The sequence below is a fragment of the Mercurialis annua genome, linkage group LG5 (assembly GCF_937616625.2).
Source record: "Mercurialis annua linkage group LG5, ddMerAnnu1.2, whole genome shotgun sequence".
NCBI lineage: Eukaryota > Viridiplantae > Streptophyta > Magnoliopsida > Malpighiales > Euphorbiaceae > Mercurialis > Mercurialis annua.
In genome coordinates, this window is record NC_065574.1 from 8,635,222 (window position 1) to 8,653,027 (window position 17,806).

The 17,806-nt window shown below is 27.5% G+C and overlaps 1 protein-coding gene and 1 long non-coding RNA gene across 2 annotated transcripts; one reads left to right on the forward strand and one right to left on the reverse strand.

Annotated features, from left to right (window-relative positions):
• Positions 1–3,652: 3,652 nt before the first annotated feature.
• LOC126679923 (uncharacterized protein At1g15400) lies at positions 3,653–4,388 on the reverse strand. Its single transcript, XM_050374947.2, has one exon. It carries the CDS (start codon positions 4,285–4,287, stop codon positions 3,919–3,921), a length of 369 nt encoding a protein of 122 aa, XP_050230904.1. The 5' UTR covers positions 4,288–4,388; the 3' UTR covers positions 3,653–3,918.
• A 6,164-nt stretch (positions 4,389–10,552) lies between these two features.
• Positions 10,553–13,011, forward strand: LOC126680028 (uncharacterized). Its single transcript, XR_007641028.2, has 3 exons — positions 10,553–10,811; positions 11,751–11,834; positions 12,782–13,011. It is a non-coding gene; the product is annotated as an uncharacterized LOC126680028 (long non-coding RNA).
• The last annotated feature ends 4,795 nt before the right edge of the window (positions 13,012–17,806 follow it).

Here is a 17,806-nt window from a genome sequence, read left to right on the forward strand (position 1 = left end):
ATTCAAGAATTAGACTCTACTAGAATTTTTCGAAAGTTGTGTAGCATATTAATAAAATCAAGCTTATTTATTTGGGTGACCCGTTTGGTGATTAGAAAAACTTTAGTTGATGAGTGTATATTTACAGTTTTCATCATTTTTTTTAGAATAATTCACTCGATGTGTTGAGAAATAGTTTATTTTTAATGATATTTATTATTGTTTAATGGAAGTTTTAGCGTTTTGAGTAAGTTACAGGTCTAACTACTTTAATTTTAGGTGTGGATTGGTTTGAATTGGCCTTCGTTTTGACTAATAAAACAACATAAATCTCTTATTTAGATATAATTAATGCTGCAAACTGCAATAGGTGAGGCAATTTGTTTTTAAGCAGTGATGGTGGGACATATAACACAGCCAAGAGATGCTATTTGCTGTAGCAACATTTCAATAAATTAACCAATTCAAGTATGTCTTTTCATATTCAAACTTCATCTTTTTCTGTTTTATTTAGAAATTCTATTTATTTTTATATGAAGATTAAAAAATTATTCATTATTTTTGTTCTTTTTTATATATTTTTTTCTATTTATGATCTTCAAAAAAATCATAATTTTTTAAATGATTAAAAAAAAGTAAAAAATATTAATTTTTAAAATAAAAATGAGACTTTTAAAATAAAATATTTTTTATATTTTAAAATAGCAAATAAAACTTTTAAAATAGGACATTTTAAAATATCAAATGACACTCTAATTTAATTATTTTATCTCTCCTCTCTTATCTTTATCTCTCTATTCCTCTCAACATACTTTAGCCCCATTTTTAACTTTTTAATGGTGGGAAGTGGTTTTTAGCATTTTTTTAAAACTAAAAATCACCTCACTGCCTCTAAATTCTTCTGTTTTTGCAACAAATCATTGGTTTCTATCTTATATTTTCAATGTTTATATTTTTTTCAATTATTTTTTAGTTTATCTTATTTTATATGGATTTGGTTCTTCTCTAAATAAATTATTTTTTGGCAAAATATGCTGAGTTGTAGATCGCTTGATGGTGCCCACAGCAAGTAGATTGTTCAAGCCAAATTTATTTTTACATTTTCATATAAAATTATTTATTAATTTAGAATTTTTACCACTTCATTTATGTTATAAATTTGTGAGAGATTTATAATTGTTTGTTAGGTTTTTTTTAGATTTGTAAAGTTATATACTCATTTGGCTAGATTCGTGTATGGATTTAGTTTTTTCCGGCTTGATATAGTTGTTCATTTTTGGATGGCACTTTATATAGCTTGGATGATCTTTTTTACTGTAATTATCTAGGTTAATACTACGGTTAGATTTGAAATTTCTAGTAGTCGATTTTATACGAATGAGAAAATTTCGGCAAAAAAAATTCAAACTTAATAATTTACGATATTTTCGTCACTAGTTAATAACTTATTTTGTTTGTAGTACATGCAATTTTAATAATAATCTTAAAAGAGTGAATAAATTATAATAAATAATTAAAATGGAGTTTTCAATATTACTCCTAATTATAATGGAGTTTTCAAAAACGTTTTTTCTTTTTCAATCTCGACCTTACAATCATATATTCCATGGGTATGATCATATGACTGCATACGAGCGTATGTATGCTCGTTTGAGATATATTTTTGCTTGAGTTGACGTGGACTTATGACTGTTAAATTGAGAGTTGATCATACACTGGTGCCTAAAAAATAGCACAAATGAGCTTTTTCTACACAAAACAACTTCAGATGTTTAATTCAATAATTAACCAATATGTCTGTATACATCAAAATAAAGATACTAAAAAAATCCAACAATACATATATTTTTTATCATGTAATAAACTAAAAATTATTCAAATAAAATATTATTATAATTAGTATAATACTTATGATATTATTCAATCTTTTGATGATGAAGATATTTATAAAAAAACATCAAAAATTAGTTATTAATTTGTTAAACTGAAAAATTATAACCATGATTTAGAATGATTTTATAATAATTAAAAAAATTATATTTATCTATATTAATTATTTCAAAAAAATTAGTAAAAGCTAATTTATACTTATTTTAGTAAATTAAATATTACTCCACCCGTCCTCTAAAAGTAGGTCATCTTACTACTTTTAGCGTCTTAAATTACAGGTCATATTCTATATTTAGAAAGTAATTTTGAAACTAAAAGTCTTACTTACTCTAATAAATATGCATTATTATCTTCAAATCAATTAATAAATTATTTATATATTTAAAAAATTGTTAAAGGATAAAATCAAAAGTTAGACAAAATAACAAATTTTAACCAAATAAACTATTTTTTCTAATTACCGTGTGTATCTAAATGGCTTGTCATTTTAAAACGGAGGGAGTATTATTTTTAGCTAAAATGGCTTATAAGTACTTTTAATTCTGAATAATGATCCGATAGAGTTTTTAGATAGTATTTTGAAACGGAGTGTTTTCAGTATTTAACTATGTATATGAGTTATGGGATTAAATTAAATCTATTATTGTTATTTTTAAAATTAAATTAAAATATCAGAACTAATATGAGTCAGCTATATGGCATATATTATCTTCATTTAAATAAAGAAATGTCATATAGTAGCTTCAAAACAAAAAATGTAGACACATGTCATTATTGCTCCATTAATTGTTGCCGCGTTCTTAACAACCCCATTCAATATTCATTTAGCTCCGATGTGTATAAAACCCCATCAAATCATCAAATTTAAAGTTCAGTTTACATATTACATTTGTCCCTTAAAAATGAATAAAATTAGGTGTTCTAATATTATAAGTTAAATAGTTAAACTAAGATATAAAAAAAATTCTTCATTATTTTTAAGCATTTTATTTACATGTGTTTTTAAAACATACAGCTAATACTATTAAAAATATTTAAATTTAAATTAAATTCATTTTAAAATCCCTAAACTATACTGCTTTAATTTATCAGGTTCCTCAATTTATATCTAGCTTCTTCAAGTCCTTAAACTTATATTTTTTGATTCATTAGGTTCTTTATAGGTCCTTAAATCAAAATCAATTTAACAACCAAATGAATAAAAACAAAAATTTAAAAACGGATGTTTAGGAATCCAATGGGCGAAAAAACGAAAGTTTAAAGATTTGAAGAAGCCAAATAAAAGATGAGGGATTTAATGAATCAAAATCATATAGTTTAAGAGCCCAAAATTAGCCTTAAATTAAATAAAAAATTAATTAAAAGTAATTAATTTAGTACGATTTTATAATGTTTATGCAAATTAAACTTTATCTAAAACTTGAATTATATAAAACTTCATAAAGAAACACATCATAAAACAAACTCGTAGAGTTATTTATGATTTAAATTTGTGATATGTACTAATTTGGTAGGAAAAAGAAGAAAGAGTCAGTTTTAGTAATTATAACAAACTGCAACAACTTTGATTAAAAGGGTCCACTTTCTTTGGTGATCCCAAGAAGCCAGAATCTTAGCTGAAAACCCAGAACTGGAGCAGCTTTACCTAAGATTCTGCATTTGTTTCACTAAATTAGGAAAAATTAAATATAACTAATCTACAAATATAAATCTGTTATCACACTCCCATCCACAAAATTCCAATTTAAAAATCAAAATTGCCCATAAGAAAAAAATTCAAAGATTTGATAATATGAATAATTTTTTTTCAAGAAAACCATATTTACATAAGTAGATCCATCCAAAATAATACTAAATTAACAAAACATAAACAAGATTAGCAAAAAAAAACACTTCTACATCTCACTTTATTAAACTGATGAGATAAAACAAGAACTCAAAACTCTTAACAAACCCTAAAAACCTAACAACATATATATAGAGAGAGACTTATATATTTCGTCCACCGGAATATTCCATCCCCGGCGGATCACCGGAGAACTAATCAACCTACCTTGATCTAGGAATCTTACCCGCCTTTCTCCGGTGATTCTTGGTTTGTTTACCGAAACCAGCGCAAAGCCCACAAGCGGAAACTCTAGGAGACGGCGGCTCTATAGCCGGAGAAACCTTACCGGTCCGATACCCTCTCTGTCCGCCGTTAGATCGGCTTCTTTCGATGGTGCTGACCGGTCTTATCGACGGCTTAACTTCGGTTTCTTGATTATTATCTAACTTTTCTTCACGTTCTTGATGATGAGCGTGCTCTTGACTGTTATTAGCGGCTTGGTTTAACTCCGAGATGAGCTTATCGTCCCAGATAAGACCTGAGGATCCTTGTCTTCTGAAGGATACTGTAGATCTTTGTAATCCAGCCATGGCTAGATCTTTGGTTTCTTGATTTTTTTTTAAATGGAGTTTTGTGTGGAGTTGTATTTCTATGACCTTTTTGTTTTTTTTATGTATATAGAAGAGACGAGAGATTAGAAGGTTAGAGAAATAAAAGGGTCGTATTTAATAAGGGTAGCTTAGTCAAATCTATCAATTTTTTTTTTAATTTTTTATAGATGGAATTAATTTTTTTTATTAAGTACTCAAATTTGTCAAAAAGTGCATCACAAAAGTAGTGAATAATGGGAGATTCTTATCTAGTCCCGGTCCATGAATTTTTCATGCACCTATCCAATGAGGTATTAGAAAATCTAACATAATTTTTTCTCTTTTCTCATTATTTTTTCTTTCTTCTCATTTTCCTAACACCTCATTGGATAGGTTCATAAATTTTTCATGCACCGGGTTTAGGTAAGAACTTTTCGTGAATAATTATGTGCGTAATAATGAGGTTTTTTCTCAATTATTTTCAGTTTCTCTACTCTTTTATAGGTTATGGAATTCCTACATTTATAATTATTTTACTATTATTATTACTAGTGTTATTATTGAGAAATTTCTATGTATGTAGTTAAAAAAATGTTATTATTGTTAATAATTATTTAATGTATTAAAAAATTTGATTGAAGAATTATTATCTGATGATTTTATTGACATTTTTGCTTATTCTGCGTTTTAATTTTTAAAATATAAGAGGAAAAAAAACATTTATAATTGCTGGAATGTTTATTAACAAATTTGATTCAGTTAATTTTCCTCCATACGCAAGCCTCCTTGTTTTAATTTTTATATACAAAATGCAGTCCTTTTGCTTTTATCCGATAATATATAAACAAACTTATTTAGTTTTTATATAATGTTTCTGATTGTTATGGATATCAGGAATAATCAGCATGTCGAGTCTGATATCTTGATAACTGACTGTGTAGAGATAGCGAAGCAGTTTTCTAATTTGAGTTTTGTTTTTATTAGTCGATCTGCGAATCAGGCCGCACATGTCTTAGCGCATTATGCCCATTCTTTGTCAGGTCATCAAGACTGGTTTATCCATTATTCTGAATTTCTTACAACTGTTATCGCTTCTGATTTAAGTTAATAATATGATCGATTTTTGCTTCACAAAAAGATATAATGTTTCTGAAAGATAAATTTACTCCATACTCTATCACTTATCTGAACTATTTGAATGTATAAATTGACAGTTCGTCTGCTCCATTCAATAGCTATTTCAAACTATAAAACAACAATTTGGGTTTTCAATAAGTTCGGTTGAAAATAATATCAAAAGCAATCATCAATAATAATTTAGATCTTAGTTCCATTAATGTAACTAGGAAGGAAATAATAAAATACATCAAGAATAATATGAAAAATTTCATAAAAAATATAATAAATATAAAACAAGTAAAAGAATCTACCAAAAAAAAATATACCGATATTTATGCTTAATAAATAAGTCATAACGTCTAAAAAATAACACTCACTTTTTAACCTCTTTTCAATTGCACCATGACCTCATAATCTAAATGTGCACCATTTGAGTTTCAATTGTAATTTTCTTACTCTAGCCGCACAGCATCCTCTCCCAAAAAAAAAAACACAAACCCTAAACTTGGCTTTGTTCAAGGCCACCGCCGATCAATATTTTGATCGGCGGTGGTCTCGTTCTCCTTTATTTTAGTTTTTATTTATATATTTTATATTTTTTTTTTGAAAGTATATATTATATATGATCGTTGTTTTTTGCTATTTTATATTTTTATTTATGGTTGTTCTTATCTCTCCTTTTATGGAGTTTATTTTTTCCTCTGTGAAAATTTTATATTGCCCTTTATGGGATTTGATGTTCCCTTTGTGGATCTTCTATTGCGGTGCAGATTTGAATCGTTTATGATGGATTTTTTGTTTTTAGGTGTTCATTTGAATTCATTCAAATATATAATCCAGTTGAACAATTCAGATTGAAACTGCCAGAGCTGTAGATTGTATTTTGATAAAGTGCACTTTGAATCTAATGCCCAATTGACGAAATCCAGATCAGTTGCGTTCAGAAGACATTGTGATGCTTTATCAACAATTTGCAATTTTCGATTTCATATTGCTATCATCGGGAATTCTTATCTTGTAGATTTGCACAAGAGGATTGCAGCTTTTGTTATTTAGTTGTCTTTTAATGTATTTGCAATAAGCTATATGCTTGAATTGTAATACTTTTTCTAGTGCTGCAATAAAATCCTACATTTCTTCAAAAAAAAAATTGCAATTTTCTTACTTAAGAGATGAAATCATTTTAAAAAATTAAATCTCGTGGTAAAGTTACTACTAAAAAAATTCATAATAAACCATTTATCTTTAAAATATAATTTAATATTTTAATCAATTCAAAACTACTTTAAAAATTCAATTAATTTAATTAAATGTAGATAAATATATTAAATAGATAAATTAATTTTTTAAATTTTATTAAAAAAATTAAAATATCATTTTGATATTTCAACTGCAGTCCTTCTCCGACCGACGCGTCCCTCCAGCTAACAACCCCGAGGCTAGCTCTTTTTCATCTTTCTCTATGGAAGACGAAGGTTCACCTTCTCCGCCTTCCATGGAGGAAGACGAAGACGAACTGGGAAAAAGGGCGGCGGCGGGATTTGAGGAGGATAGTGGCAAAGTCGGAGGCGTTTAAATGTCAAAATGAATATGAAAAATATTAATACTATTAATTTAAATTTAAATAAAAAATTATTAGACCATCGCCTATCTTTAAAATTGATCGACCATGATGATGGTCAGACAAAAACTTTTAAAGAGAAAGAAAATAAGTTGGAGGACGGTAGGAATTTCAAATGATTAGAAAAAGTAGTAGTATCAAATAAACTCGAATTTCGGAAAATTGGATAAAACCGTAGCAGGAATTGTGGATCATGAGGATATCCTAAAATTTTATCATCTTCTCTGCAAGAGAAGTTTCTTAGTATAATTAATCATTTTATAAATATTTTTGATTTAATTCGAGTTCGATGATTTATATAAATAGTAGCTTTAAATTTAATTGTTTTAACAATTATAAATATTAGCGTGTTTTTTAATTTTAACACGAGTTTTTAATTTTGACAATATTGAACACCAATTTTTTATTTTTTGCAATTAGCAGCAGTTTTCCGTTAAAAATTGTTTGGTGTGGACGCCGGAACAGTGTATATTCCAATGCCTACATCAGCAATATTTTAATAGAAATTAGTCGGTATTTTGAATTGCAAAAAAAAAAAAAGACCATTCATAAGTTGCTAACATTGAAAATTCATGCTAAAATTTTAAACATGCTCACGTTAAAAGCACTTAATATAATTCCTAAATTTCTATCAATAATCAAATGATTAAGAGAAGATTACAACTAAATTACCTAATTTTGTCTCAAAATATACTAATTATAAAATTATTAAACAACATCATTAACAAGTTAAATTTGAATTGATATAGTCAAGATGAGTACGACTCATGTGCTCAACAGATTGGCTGCTACCATTATTTAATTTTAATACGTTCCTTGTTAGGCATATGTAGCTTTTCAAAACAGCAACGATTTTGACCATGTTTGATTTTAGAGATTACATCTAGTTGGAAGAGATTGTGAACATGATTAAACTAAAGAATTAAAGAATTCTTTTTAATCATACAAAAATAACAATATCAGAAACGGAGTGTTTGGATTCTTAAATTTATGCATTAAAATCAACTCATTCACACTTATTCATTTTAACCAATTAAAAATAATAATTTATAATTTTTAGCCGTTAATAATAAAACCAAAATAATTAAGTATATAGAGACCATAATGATTATAAATTTGTCAAAAATTATCCAAAAATAAAGAGTTAATCTGTTTTTAATTAATTTTAAATAGAGCGAACTGTCCTTAAATAGATTAGAAGGATTCATTGCATGTTAATTAATTATGATACACAAGTTTAGGGACCATAATAATCCGTTGTTTGCAGAAATACCATCTGAATTTAATTGGTTCTTAAACTTTTAAATAATACATTTGTCTTTTTTGAATAGGCATACATTGACTTATTAATTTGTGAAATGCCTGATCAAATACTCTTATTTTAGCAATTTGGAATTCAATGAGATTTTATCATAGTACAATTTTATAGAAATAAATGAGTTGCTATCTATCTAGTAATAGTAGGAAAGAGTACAATATTATTCAATAACTAGTCGTAAACCGCACATTTGTGCGGAATCAAATTATTATCTAAACTAAATATTGATTTTTAAAAAAAAAATATGAAAAATTTATCAAAAAAAAAATATATATATAAAAACATCAAAAAACTAAAAATTCATTATTTGTGAAATAAAAAAGAAACAAAAATAGAAACGTGTTCAAATATTTTAAGTAATAGATTGTTTTAAAACTATTTAATATCTATAATATATCTTATACATGTTAAAATTTTGTAAATTTATTGTACCAGAATTGCATTTATTCAAATCGGCAAATTTTGGATTCAATTCTGATTACATTTTATTATAAAATTTTGTTTTTGATAATAGAATTTATAGAAACTTACAAATAACATTATTTAGAATTTGTATTCGAAATATGGACATCGGTGTTGATTTATTTAATTTATGTATAAATATATGTGAATAAATGTATCAATTCAGAATTTAATGCAAATGTCAAAAAACATCTCTAATTATAATTAGACTGAAATTTAATAAATAAATAATTTTGCATAATCAATATTATATATGGATGTGTTTTTATTAAGTTGGCAAAGTAATTAATCAACTATTTGTTTATATATCAGTCTTTGTTAATTTTAAAACTCTTTTAATATTAGTCTTTTGTTAAATTAAAAGACTTGCTTTACATCATTCTTTGTTCCTATCATAAACTAACTACTTTTTTTTATTCGTTCGGTATTCAAACATCAATTTGAAAAACAAAAAGATCTCATCTTGATTACAATTAGTTGCGGAAAAATTATAGAAAGTAAATCAAACATCATCGAGAAAGGAAGGAAATGTGAATTTTTTTAAAAGTTTTCTTTTAAAAGTGCCGGCACTATACAAATTTATCTTATATATGTAAACGTGACTTTCAGTACTTTGATAAGATTATAGTTGTATTTTCATGATAGTTGTTGAATTTGCTTTAGACATAAATACACATACATAAAGGGAAAAATATATTTATATTATATTGTTATATTATCTAAAGACATTTGACAATGAATTCTATATCATGAAGAATTCTTTTTTTGATGAACATGTAGATTGATCACTCAAAAATATATTAAAAGATAAATCTATATTAATAAAAAAAAAATGATAAAATTTGAAAAAAATTTAGATAACTACTTCATACAAATAAACTTTAGCTAATAAAAATTAAAAATTCAATCAGTAATTTATATAAAATGTATAATAAAAAAATTACAATTTCATGGGTGTAAGATACTAAAAAATTAAAAAAAAGAGAATTCACATGAAAATACAAATCTTATAATGAACAAATAAACATTTTATTTTCAACAAATTCAGTTCTCGTTCATACCACATCCTCATTGCATATGTAGCAAGAACAAATCAATTTATTAAAATTAATTTTTTATAACTGAATTAAAACAAAGAAAAAAAATCAATTATAATGGATTTCAATAGTTTGGTTATATTTAAGATATAAATGAATACTTGTAATACCCCGTACGTTTGACGTTGCCGAAGTGAGCAACGCAATTTAAATTAATAGTCAGAGCGACTAGAAAAAGGAGTTAGCGAAGGAATTAAGTAATTAAGAACGAGGATAGGTCGATATTGAAATTTAAAGAAGGAATTTCAATATTTGTAATGCCTAAATTAATTAAACGGGACGAAGGAAAAGTTGGAATTAAAAGTAAGATTAAGTCCCCGAAAAATTAGAAAATGGAATTTTATTGTCCGAAAAATATTAAATAAATAAATTATTGACGGGAATCAGAAATTAAGAAAATAATATTGATAATTTGGATATCAATATTCATAAAAGAAAAATAAGGATGAAAAAGTGACGGAAATCGTCGTTTTCGCTCAAATTGGAAAATTGAGCGTTTTAGCCAAAATTTGGCAAAATCGATTAGCGGAGTCTAAATAGTAAGTTGGCGGAAGAATATTATTTGTTTGGACATAAATAATACGAAATTTATCGAGATTTAACGATTGAGTGATTTTTGGACTAAATTGAGCAAAAGAAAAGCTTAGGACTAAATGTTGAGGAGGTGGCTTCATTAAGGGTTGAAGTGCATTTTTGCCATAAATATATATAGTCAATTAAATGATTAAGATCAGAATATACACCCCAATTCTCAGCTCAAACCCTCACCATCTTCATCATATCAATTTCTTATGAAAACCAAAATTTCAATTCACCATAACTTATTCGTTTTAGCTCGGTTTTGGTCGATTCTTGCGGCTACGGAAAGAGGAAAACCATACCTACTGATTGAGCCCAATAAATCAAGGTATAAATCTCATCTTAAAGTTAGGGTTGCTGCTGTAAATTTCGGGATTTGATGATAATAGTGGTGATGATGAATTTGAGCTTAGAATTGATGATTTTGGCATATAATTGTTTGATAAAACTGAGTTTAATCGATCAATACGAGATGAGATGAGAGTTGTGTTTTGTGATATGTGTGTGAGGGTTTGAGATGGCTGGTCGGAGGTGGGTGTAATGCCCGGACCTGCTGGACATGGCAGCCCAGCAGGCGCACCACCGTGCTGAATACACGGTGGTGTTGAGCTGCCACGGGCAGCAGCTCTGGTGCGTTGCACCAGAGCATAAACAGCCCTCCCCCTTGATAAAACAGGGGAGGGCGATGGTGAAAGGGAAAGGGCTGATCCGACCCTTTCCCGAGGTCCAAACGATGCGAAATTTTGATGAAAACGTCAAGCTACGTAGCTAGTGTGGTTTGGACATAAAATATGTTTGAAAATGGATAAAAGGGACTAAGGTTTTATTGAATGATATTGGATGGATATAATATGTTCAAGAGCTATTTTAAACATTTAAATTGTTAAGAAATAGAGATATGAGTTAAGCGTTTTACGTTTAACACGTAAGCTTAAAGTTGACGCAAAATGCGTAGTTTACATAAAATGCCATAAGGTCGGGTTTAAAAGCTAAAGTGGTTTATGGTTAACATAACCATCAAGAATATATTGGATAAAGATTTTAATAATTGAATTTAAGTTATACGTATTTAAAATGATTAAATACATTATCGGTTTTAAATAAAACCGTTGAAACTTAAACGCTAAAGTTAATATTAAAAGAATATCAAACTTAAAGATTGAAATAAAATTAAAGAGGGTATTGACCTAAAACTATAAATTAGGTCTATGAATATTATTTATACGTTTATTAGATTTAAACGTATTTAGTGGTGATTGTGTTATAGGCATCGACAAACTACGGATTTGACGATTTTGGCTAAGGGGTTCGGCCAAGACAAGGGAATCGCAAAAGAATTGGAATAGCAAGTGTGAGTATACTTTACTCTCGCGTATTATTACGCTATTAGTATATTATAAAATATTTTATTTATAAGTTATAAAAAAAATACATCGCATATTATAATAACTGTTGTGATTGGAAATTATATGAATTAAATGGTTATTCTACCGTGAGATACACGGAATATGACTTATTATATATATATATATATATATATATATATATAGACGAGTATATATATTTATAGTTTATGTTTGATATTTAAATTGTGAATTGATTTATTATATATTTGAGAATGAATTACATATTTGGTGTTGGATCAAATTGAGTGGTGTTTTGGTTGTTGTTTGTTCTATGTTTGACATTTTGTATATCGTTATTGCTACTTGTTCTATGTTTGAAATTGGTATGTGATCCGAAGAAACAAGCTACCTATTGGGCGTCAATAGGCCGTGTGATCACCGGTGTTTGTAAGAGTCTAGATGTCTGTACTTAGAATTGTTTGACATGAGCTCAATATATGATTATGAAATGGAATATGTTTGGGTATCGGAAAGGAGGATTATAATTTTGGCAGATACGAGGTAACTCGGTCGAACTATCTCGGGACCCGTATCTGGTGAGTAACTCGGTTGAACTATCTCGGGACTCACACCTTGGGATTAAGCAGTGACATGATGTAACTCGGTTGAATTATCTCGGGACTATGTCACGTGGTAACGAGTAACTCGGTTGAACTATCTCGGGCCCGTACCACTTGGATCAAATTGATTTGGTATGAATATGATACATGTTAGGAAAGGTTAGGAGTTTAAGATTAAGGTTTCGTTCGGATCAATTCTTTGTTTGAAATATAATGATATTATGTTTGTTTGAATAAATGATTTTCACTTGCGATGTTATTTTGTGATAATACCGTTAGTAAGGTATATCTCACTCAGCTTAAGCTGACCCCGTGGTTTTTAAACATTTCAGGTACCTAGACTTGGAGTGACTAGAAGTCCATCATTTTTCCGGGAGTCTGTCTTGCCATGTACAGACCGGCTTCCGTGACCGCTGCAGTAGTACATTGTGTGACCAGCCATGACCTAGGACAATATTATAGTTTTGGAAAATGTTTATAACGATGTTAGATTTACGTAGCCAGTGGTTACAAAATTAAATGCTTCCGTGTTATAACATAATTGCGAAAAATTTATAGTGAATTTCAGGCTTGCTACGGGATTCGGAACTACAATTCCCATTCCCTAGCGCCGGTCGCGACCCTCGATTTTGGGTCGTGACAATACTGCATGTGATGAAATAATAATACCTCATATGTTACAACCCATAGAATGGGTTCAATTTTCAAAGAGAAAACCACCGCTGTCCTTTGCAAATAAAAATAGAATGATGCATAGATCATAAAAATAATTCATACGAAGAATTACACAGCTAAAACACTAACGTAACTTTTCAGATTGTATTAACTCGCAAATAAATAGAAGTTTGTGTCCTATATAAACAATGGTTGAGTAGTTTATTGAAAAACGAATACCGGCAACGTAGTAATCTTTAACTAAAAATAATAAAATTTAAATAAATATTAGCTTTCAAGATTAGCTTTTAAAATAAGTTTAAAACGTTAGAGACTTTATTTAAATTAAAAACTGATTAAATTAATTAAAATAAAATAAGTAGTTTAAAAGAATTGGAGACTACCAGAGTACTCTATTTGGTGAGAATGAATGAGAGAGTTTCGTTGGTCCTCTCAATTATATAATATATAGATTTAATCATGCTAACTTTTGTTTTCATGAACAATCATTAACTTTATTTCCTTAATCTAATAAAAGAAGTGCACCAAAAATATAGTGTAATTTACTAATAAGTATATTGTTTACATAAACTGTTTCTATGTGCAGATGTTGCTAGAAGTTGATTAATTCCTAAATATTACTACCTAAGAATTTTTTTAAAATCAGTGCCTTTTACAGTAATTTTTTAAAATTGATGAGTACTATTTTATTTATTTATCATCTTTATATGAATAATAAACAAATTTATTTAATAAAATAGTAAATAAAATATGAAAAATCACTGTAAAATTATCTCTTAAAATCTGTTGGATTTTTGCAACAACTCTAACAACAAATATAAATAATAATTAAACCAAATTTCTCTTAAACCAAACACTTGAGTGAGCAAAAATTTGGCGATTTAATTAAAATTATATTAATTATTTTATTTTATCGAGTTTTAACCATATTCAATTTAATTAATTATTTTAAATTTTAGAAATGTAACATCAATTTGACTAAATTAGATGATTAGTTTAGTTGAATAAATAAATACATAAAGAATAATAATTAAAATATATAAAATATTCGGTTAATTGTATTGATCATAATTTTAAAATTGTAACCATAATCAAATTAAATTAACCAAATAAATTAAAAAATTATTTGAGTTAATTAAAATAAATCAATTAAGTGAATTTTATTTATCGGTACTGTGCTCACCCTGCAAGTAAAAATGAAATGGCCAAATGTACAGATTGGACCTTCACGTTTGCTTTGGTTTTAAATTTGGATACTAATGAACTTTTTTTTTGATAGAGGTATTTAACGATATAAAAAAATATATATCGGACCTTACGAACCTAAAATGCCACATGTTCGTTAGTGATTGGCCAGGTTAGCGTTGACGTATTAGGTTTGATGGTCCATATTGGTCAGTCAATAACGGATATGTGGTTTTTTAGGTTCGAAGGGTCTGATGTGAATTTTTTTTACAACATTAAATATTTCCATCAAAAAAATAATTAATAGGATATAAATTTAAAACCGAACCAAACGTGATAGTCTAATATGTGTATTTAGCCAAATGAAATTTGTTGGCGCATATGAATTATATGATATTATAAAATACATATTTCAACAAAAATACATATTCTAAAAATTAATTAAAAAAATACATAAATATATTCAATTACAATCAAGTTGCAGAAACATAAAGCCAAATTTATGCAACTGTATATGGGCCAGTCTCTGACATAATTGGTGACTTTTTTTCCTCAAAGAAATACTACAACAATTAATAGTGATTTTCTTAAGGCCAAATAACTAAAACATATCAATTCTTTTTATAAAAAATTTGTAAATGGTCAATTTTTTTTAAGTTTATATAATTTAACCTGAAATGGAAAATTTTGTTTCAATTATATTTAAGTACGCATTTTTATTTATATAGCATTGATGTGTATCAATATCATATCAGCGCCACGTAGACGCCATATAAATAAAATGCGTAGTTGAGTTTAATTAAAACGAAATCCTGTATTTTAAACTAAATTTGATAAAAATTTAAGATTAAAATTTGTGTGGAATTTTCATGAAAGATTTGACCTTTTTCGAATATTTGACTTTTCTTTAAATGATGGTTTATTACTGCTGCAAATAAAATTAATATAAATAAGATAATTATATTTGTATAATATTATCTTTTGACAATGGTTATACATATTTCACTAATTTATTTTTGCAAAACACTTTAACAATTTTTTATATTATTCCATATCATTATTAAACTAAAATGGTGGACCTATATTAAAATATTTAAAATAATTGTTAATAAATTATGACTCAAATTGTAACTTAAAATTATATTTTTATTTATTTATTATCATAATGAAATAGAATTAATTATTACCATAAAGAGTTCAAACTAAAGTTTATTACTAAAATAATTTTTTTAAATAAGAAAATAAAGTTATTTACATCATAACTAATTAAATCTAACAAAAAACTATAAAAAATCAAAATTTATTTTTCATGTTATATTTATAATATAAGTTTGCAGTTAATATTATATTTTAGTTTTAAATATATATATAAAGACTTCTTTTGAATTTTATTTTTATTTAATGTCTAATGACATATTTTTCATGCATATATATTTCAACGTCTTATTTTCATGTTACTAACAGTTAAAAAAATAAAAATTGTAGACTATTAAATAAATTTTTAAAAAATAAATATCAAACTATAAAGACCTAATTACTTAAAAAATTCTAACCTTACAATATTTTTTCATTTATACCCTGACCTAAGAAAAAGTTCATTTGTACCTTTTTTTTCATTTTTCGTTTTCATCTCTATCCCAAAAATTAAATTTTATTAGAATATAGGCTAAATATAAAGAACCATTTTGAATATTTTTTCAAATGAAAAGATGTCAAATTAACTCTTTTAGGACAGAGACGAAAATGAAAAATAAAAAAAAAATACAAATGAACTTTTTTCTAGGTTGGGGTATAAACAAAAAATATTATAAGGTGAGTGTTTTTTAAATAATGAACAAAGGATCACTTTCACCCCCGAACTTGCGTCAAAGTATCAAAAAAGTCCAAAGCTGGAAAATAGGATCACTTATACCCTGAACTTGTGTATTTTTGGTCAAAACCCCCCCTCCCCACTCTCACCTCAGAGAGTGAGATACACTCTCCGGTATTGGATAGTGGTTTTGTTGGTAAAGTGGTTTTTGATAATAAAAAGGTTTAAAATAGTCCAATTCTTTTTAAATTTTTCTCTTTTAACACATAATAATAAAAAAAGAACAAATTAGTCCTTTTAATTTTAAAACTATATATATTAAATTTATATTAACTAAAAGATAGAGGACCTTTTTATATTTTTTACAAAAAAAATTAAATTTTTTTAAATTTTTTTAGGTCTCAGGCGAGGAGGAGCTCCTCCTCGCCTGAGACGAGGAGCTGCTGCTCCGGTGAGGAGCAGCAGCTCCTCAGAAGAACAGGGTCTGTTTTTCAGGCGAGGAGCGGATCCGCTCCTCGCCTGAAGAACAAACCCATCAGTTTGTTCTTCGTGAAGAAGAACAAACCGTCGGGTCTGTTCTTCTTCACGAAGAACAGACCCGACGGTGTATTCTTCGTGAAGAAGAACAGACCGCTGGGTCTGTTCTTCTTCACGAAGAACAGAAGAACAGAGGGTCTGTTCTTCAGGCGAGGAGTCCTCGCCTGAAGAACAGACCTAGCGGTTTGTTCTTCGTGAAGAAGAACAAACCGCTGGATCTGTTCTTCTTCACGAAGAACAGATCTTGAGTCTGTTCTTCTTCACGAAGAACAGACCTTGTTGTTCTTCGTAAAGAAGAACAGAGAGGTTGTTCTTGGAAGAACAGACCCACCGGTCTGTTCTTCCAAGAAGAACAGCAGATTGGCCGGAAAAATTTCCGGCCAATCTGTTAAAAAAGATGAAAAAAAATTTGAAATTAGGAATTTTTTTTAAAGTAAAATTAGGATTTATTAATTAGAGATTTGGTATTTTAAATTGTTTTAATTAGGATTTTATTAGAATTTAATTAATGATTAGTTAGAGTTAATTGTATTTTTATAAATCTCACTCTCCAATTAAGGTGCCACGTCATCAAAGGGGTGCTTTTGAGCCGGTTTACACAAGTTCAGGGTATAAGTGATCCGGTTTTCCAGCTTTGGACTTTTTTGATACTTTGACGCAAGTTCGGGGGTTAAAGTGATCCTTTGTTCTTTAAATAATTAAGCCAACTATAAATTATGGTATTATCTCAATATGATTTGCTCTAAAACAAATTACACATTTAGAAAGGGTCTAATAACTTAAAAAATCATGACCTTTCATTCTCTTTTTAATCCTACCCTGACATTGCAAATCAGTCAATTTTATTTTATTTTGTACTTTTTCATTTCAATTGTACCCTAAAGCATAAAATTAACTTTTTTTTATTTGGTAAAAAATTCTCTAAATTAACTCTTTTTGCATTAGATTAATTTTTTATATTAAATTGACCATTTTTTGAAGATTTTTTTTGAACTTTTGTCAAATAAAAAGGTCAATTTTATGCTTCAGGATACAATTGAAATAAAAAAAATACGAAATGGGGTAAAATTGATAAATTTTCAACGTCGGGGTAGGATTGAAAAAGGGATGAAAGATCGGAGTTTTTTTTAAGACATTAAGCCTTTAGAAA

Bases quoted from the DNA above. Each gene is read 5' to 3' on its own strand.
- LOC126679923 (XM_050374947.2), bottom strand. From the start codon at position 4,287: ATGGCTGGATTACAAAGATCTACAGTATCCTTCAGAAGACAAGGATCC.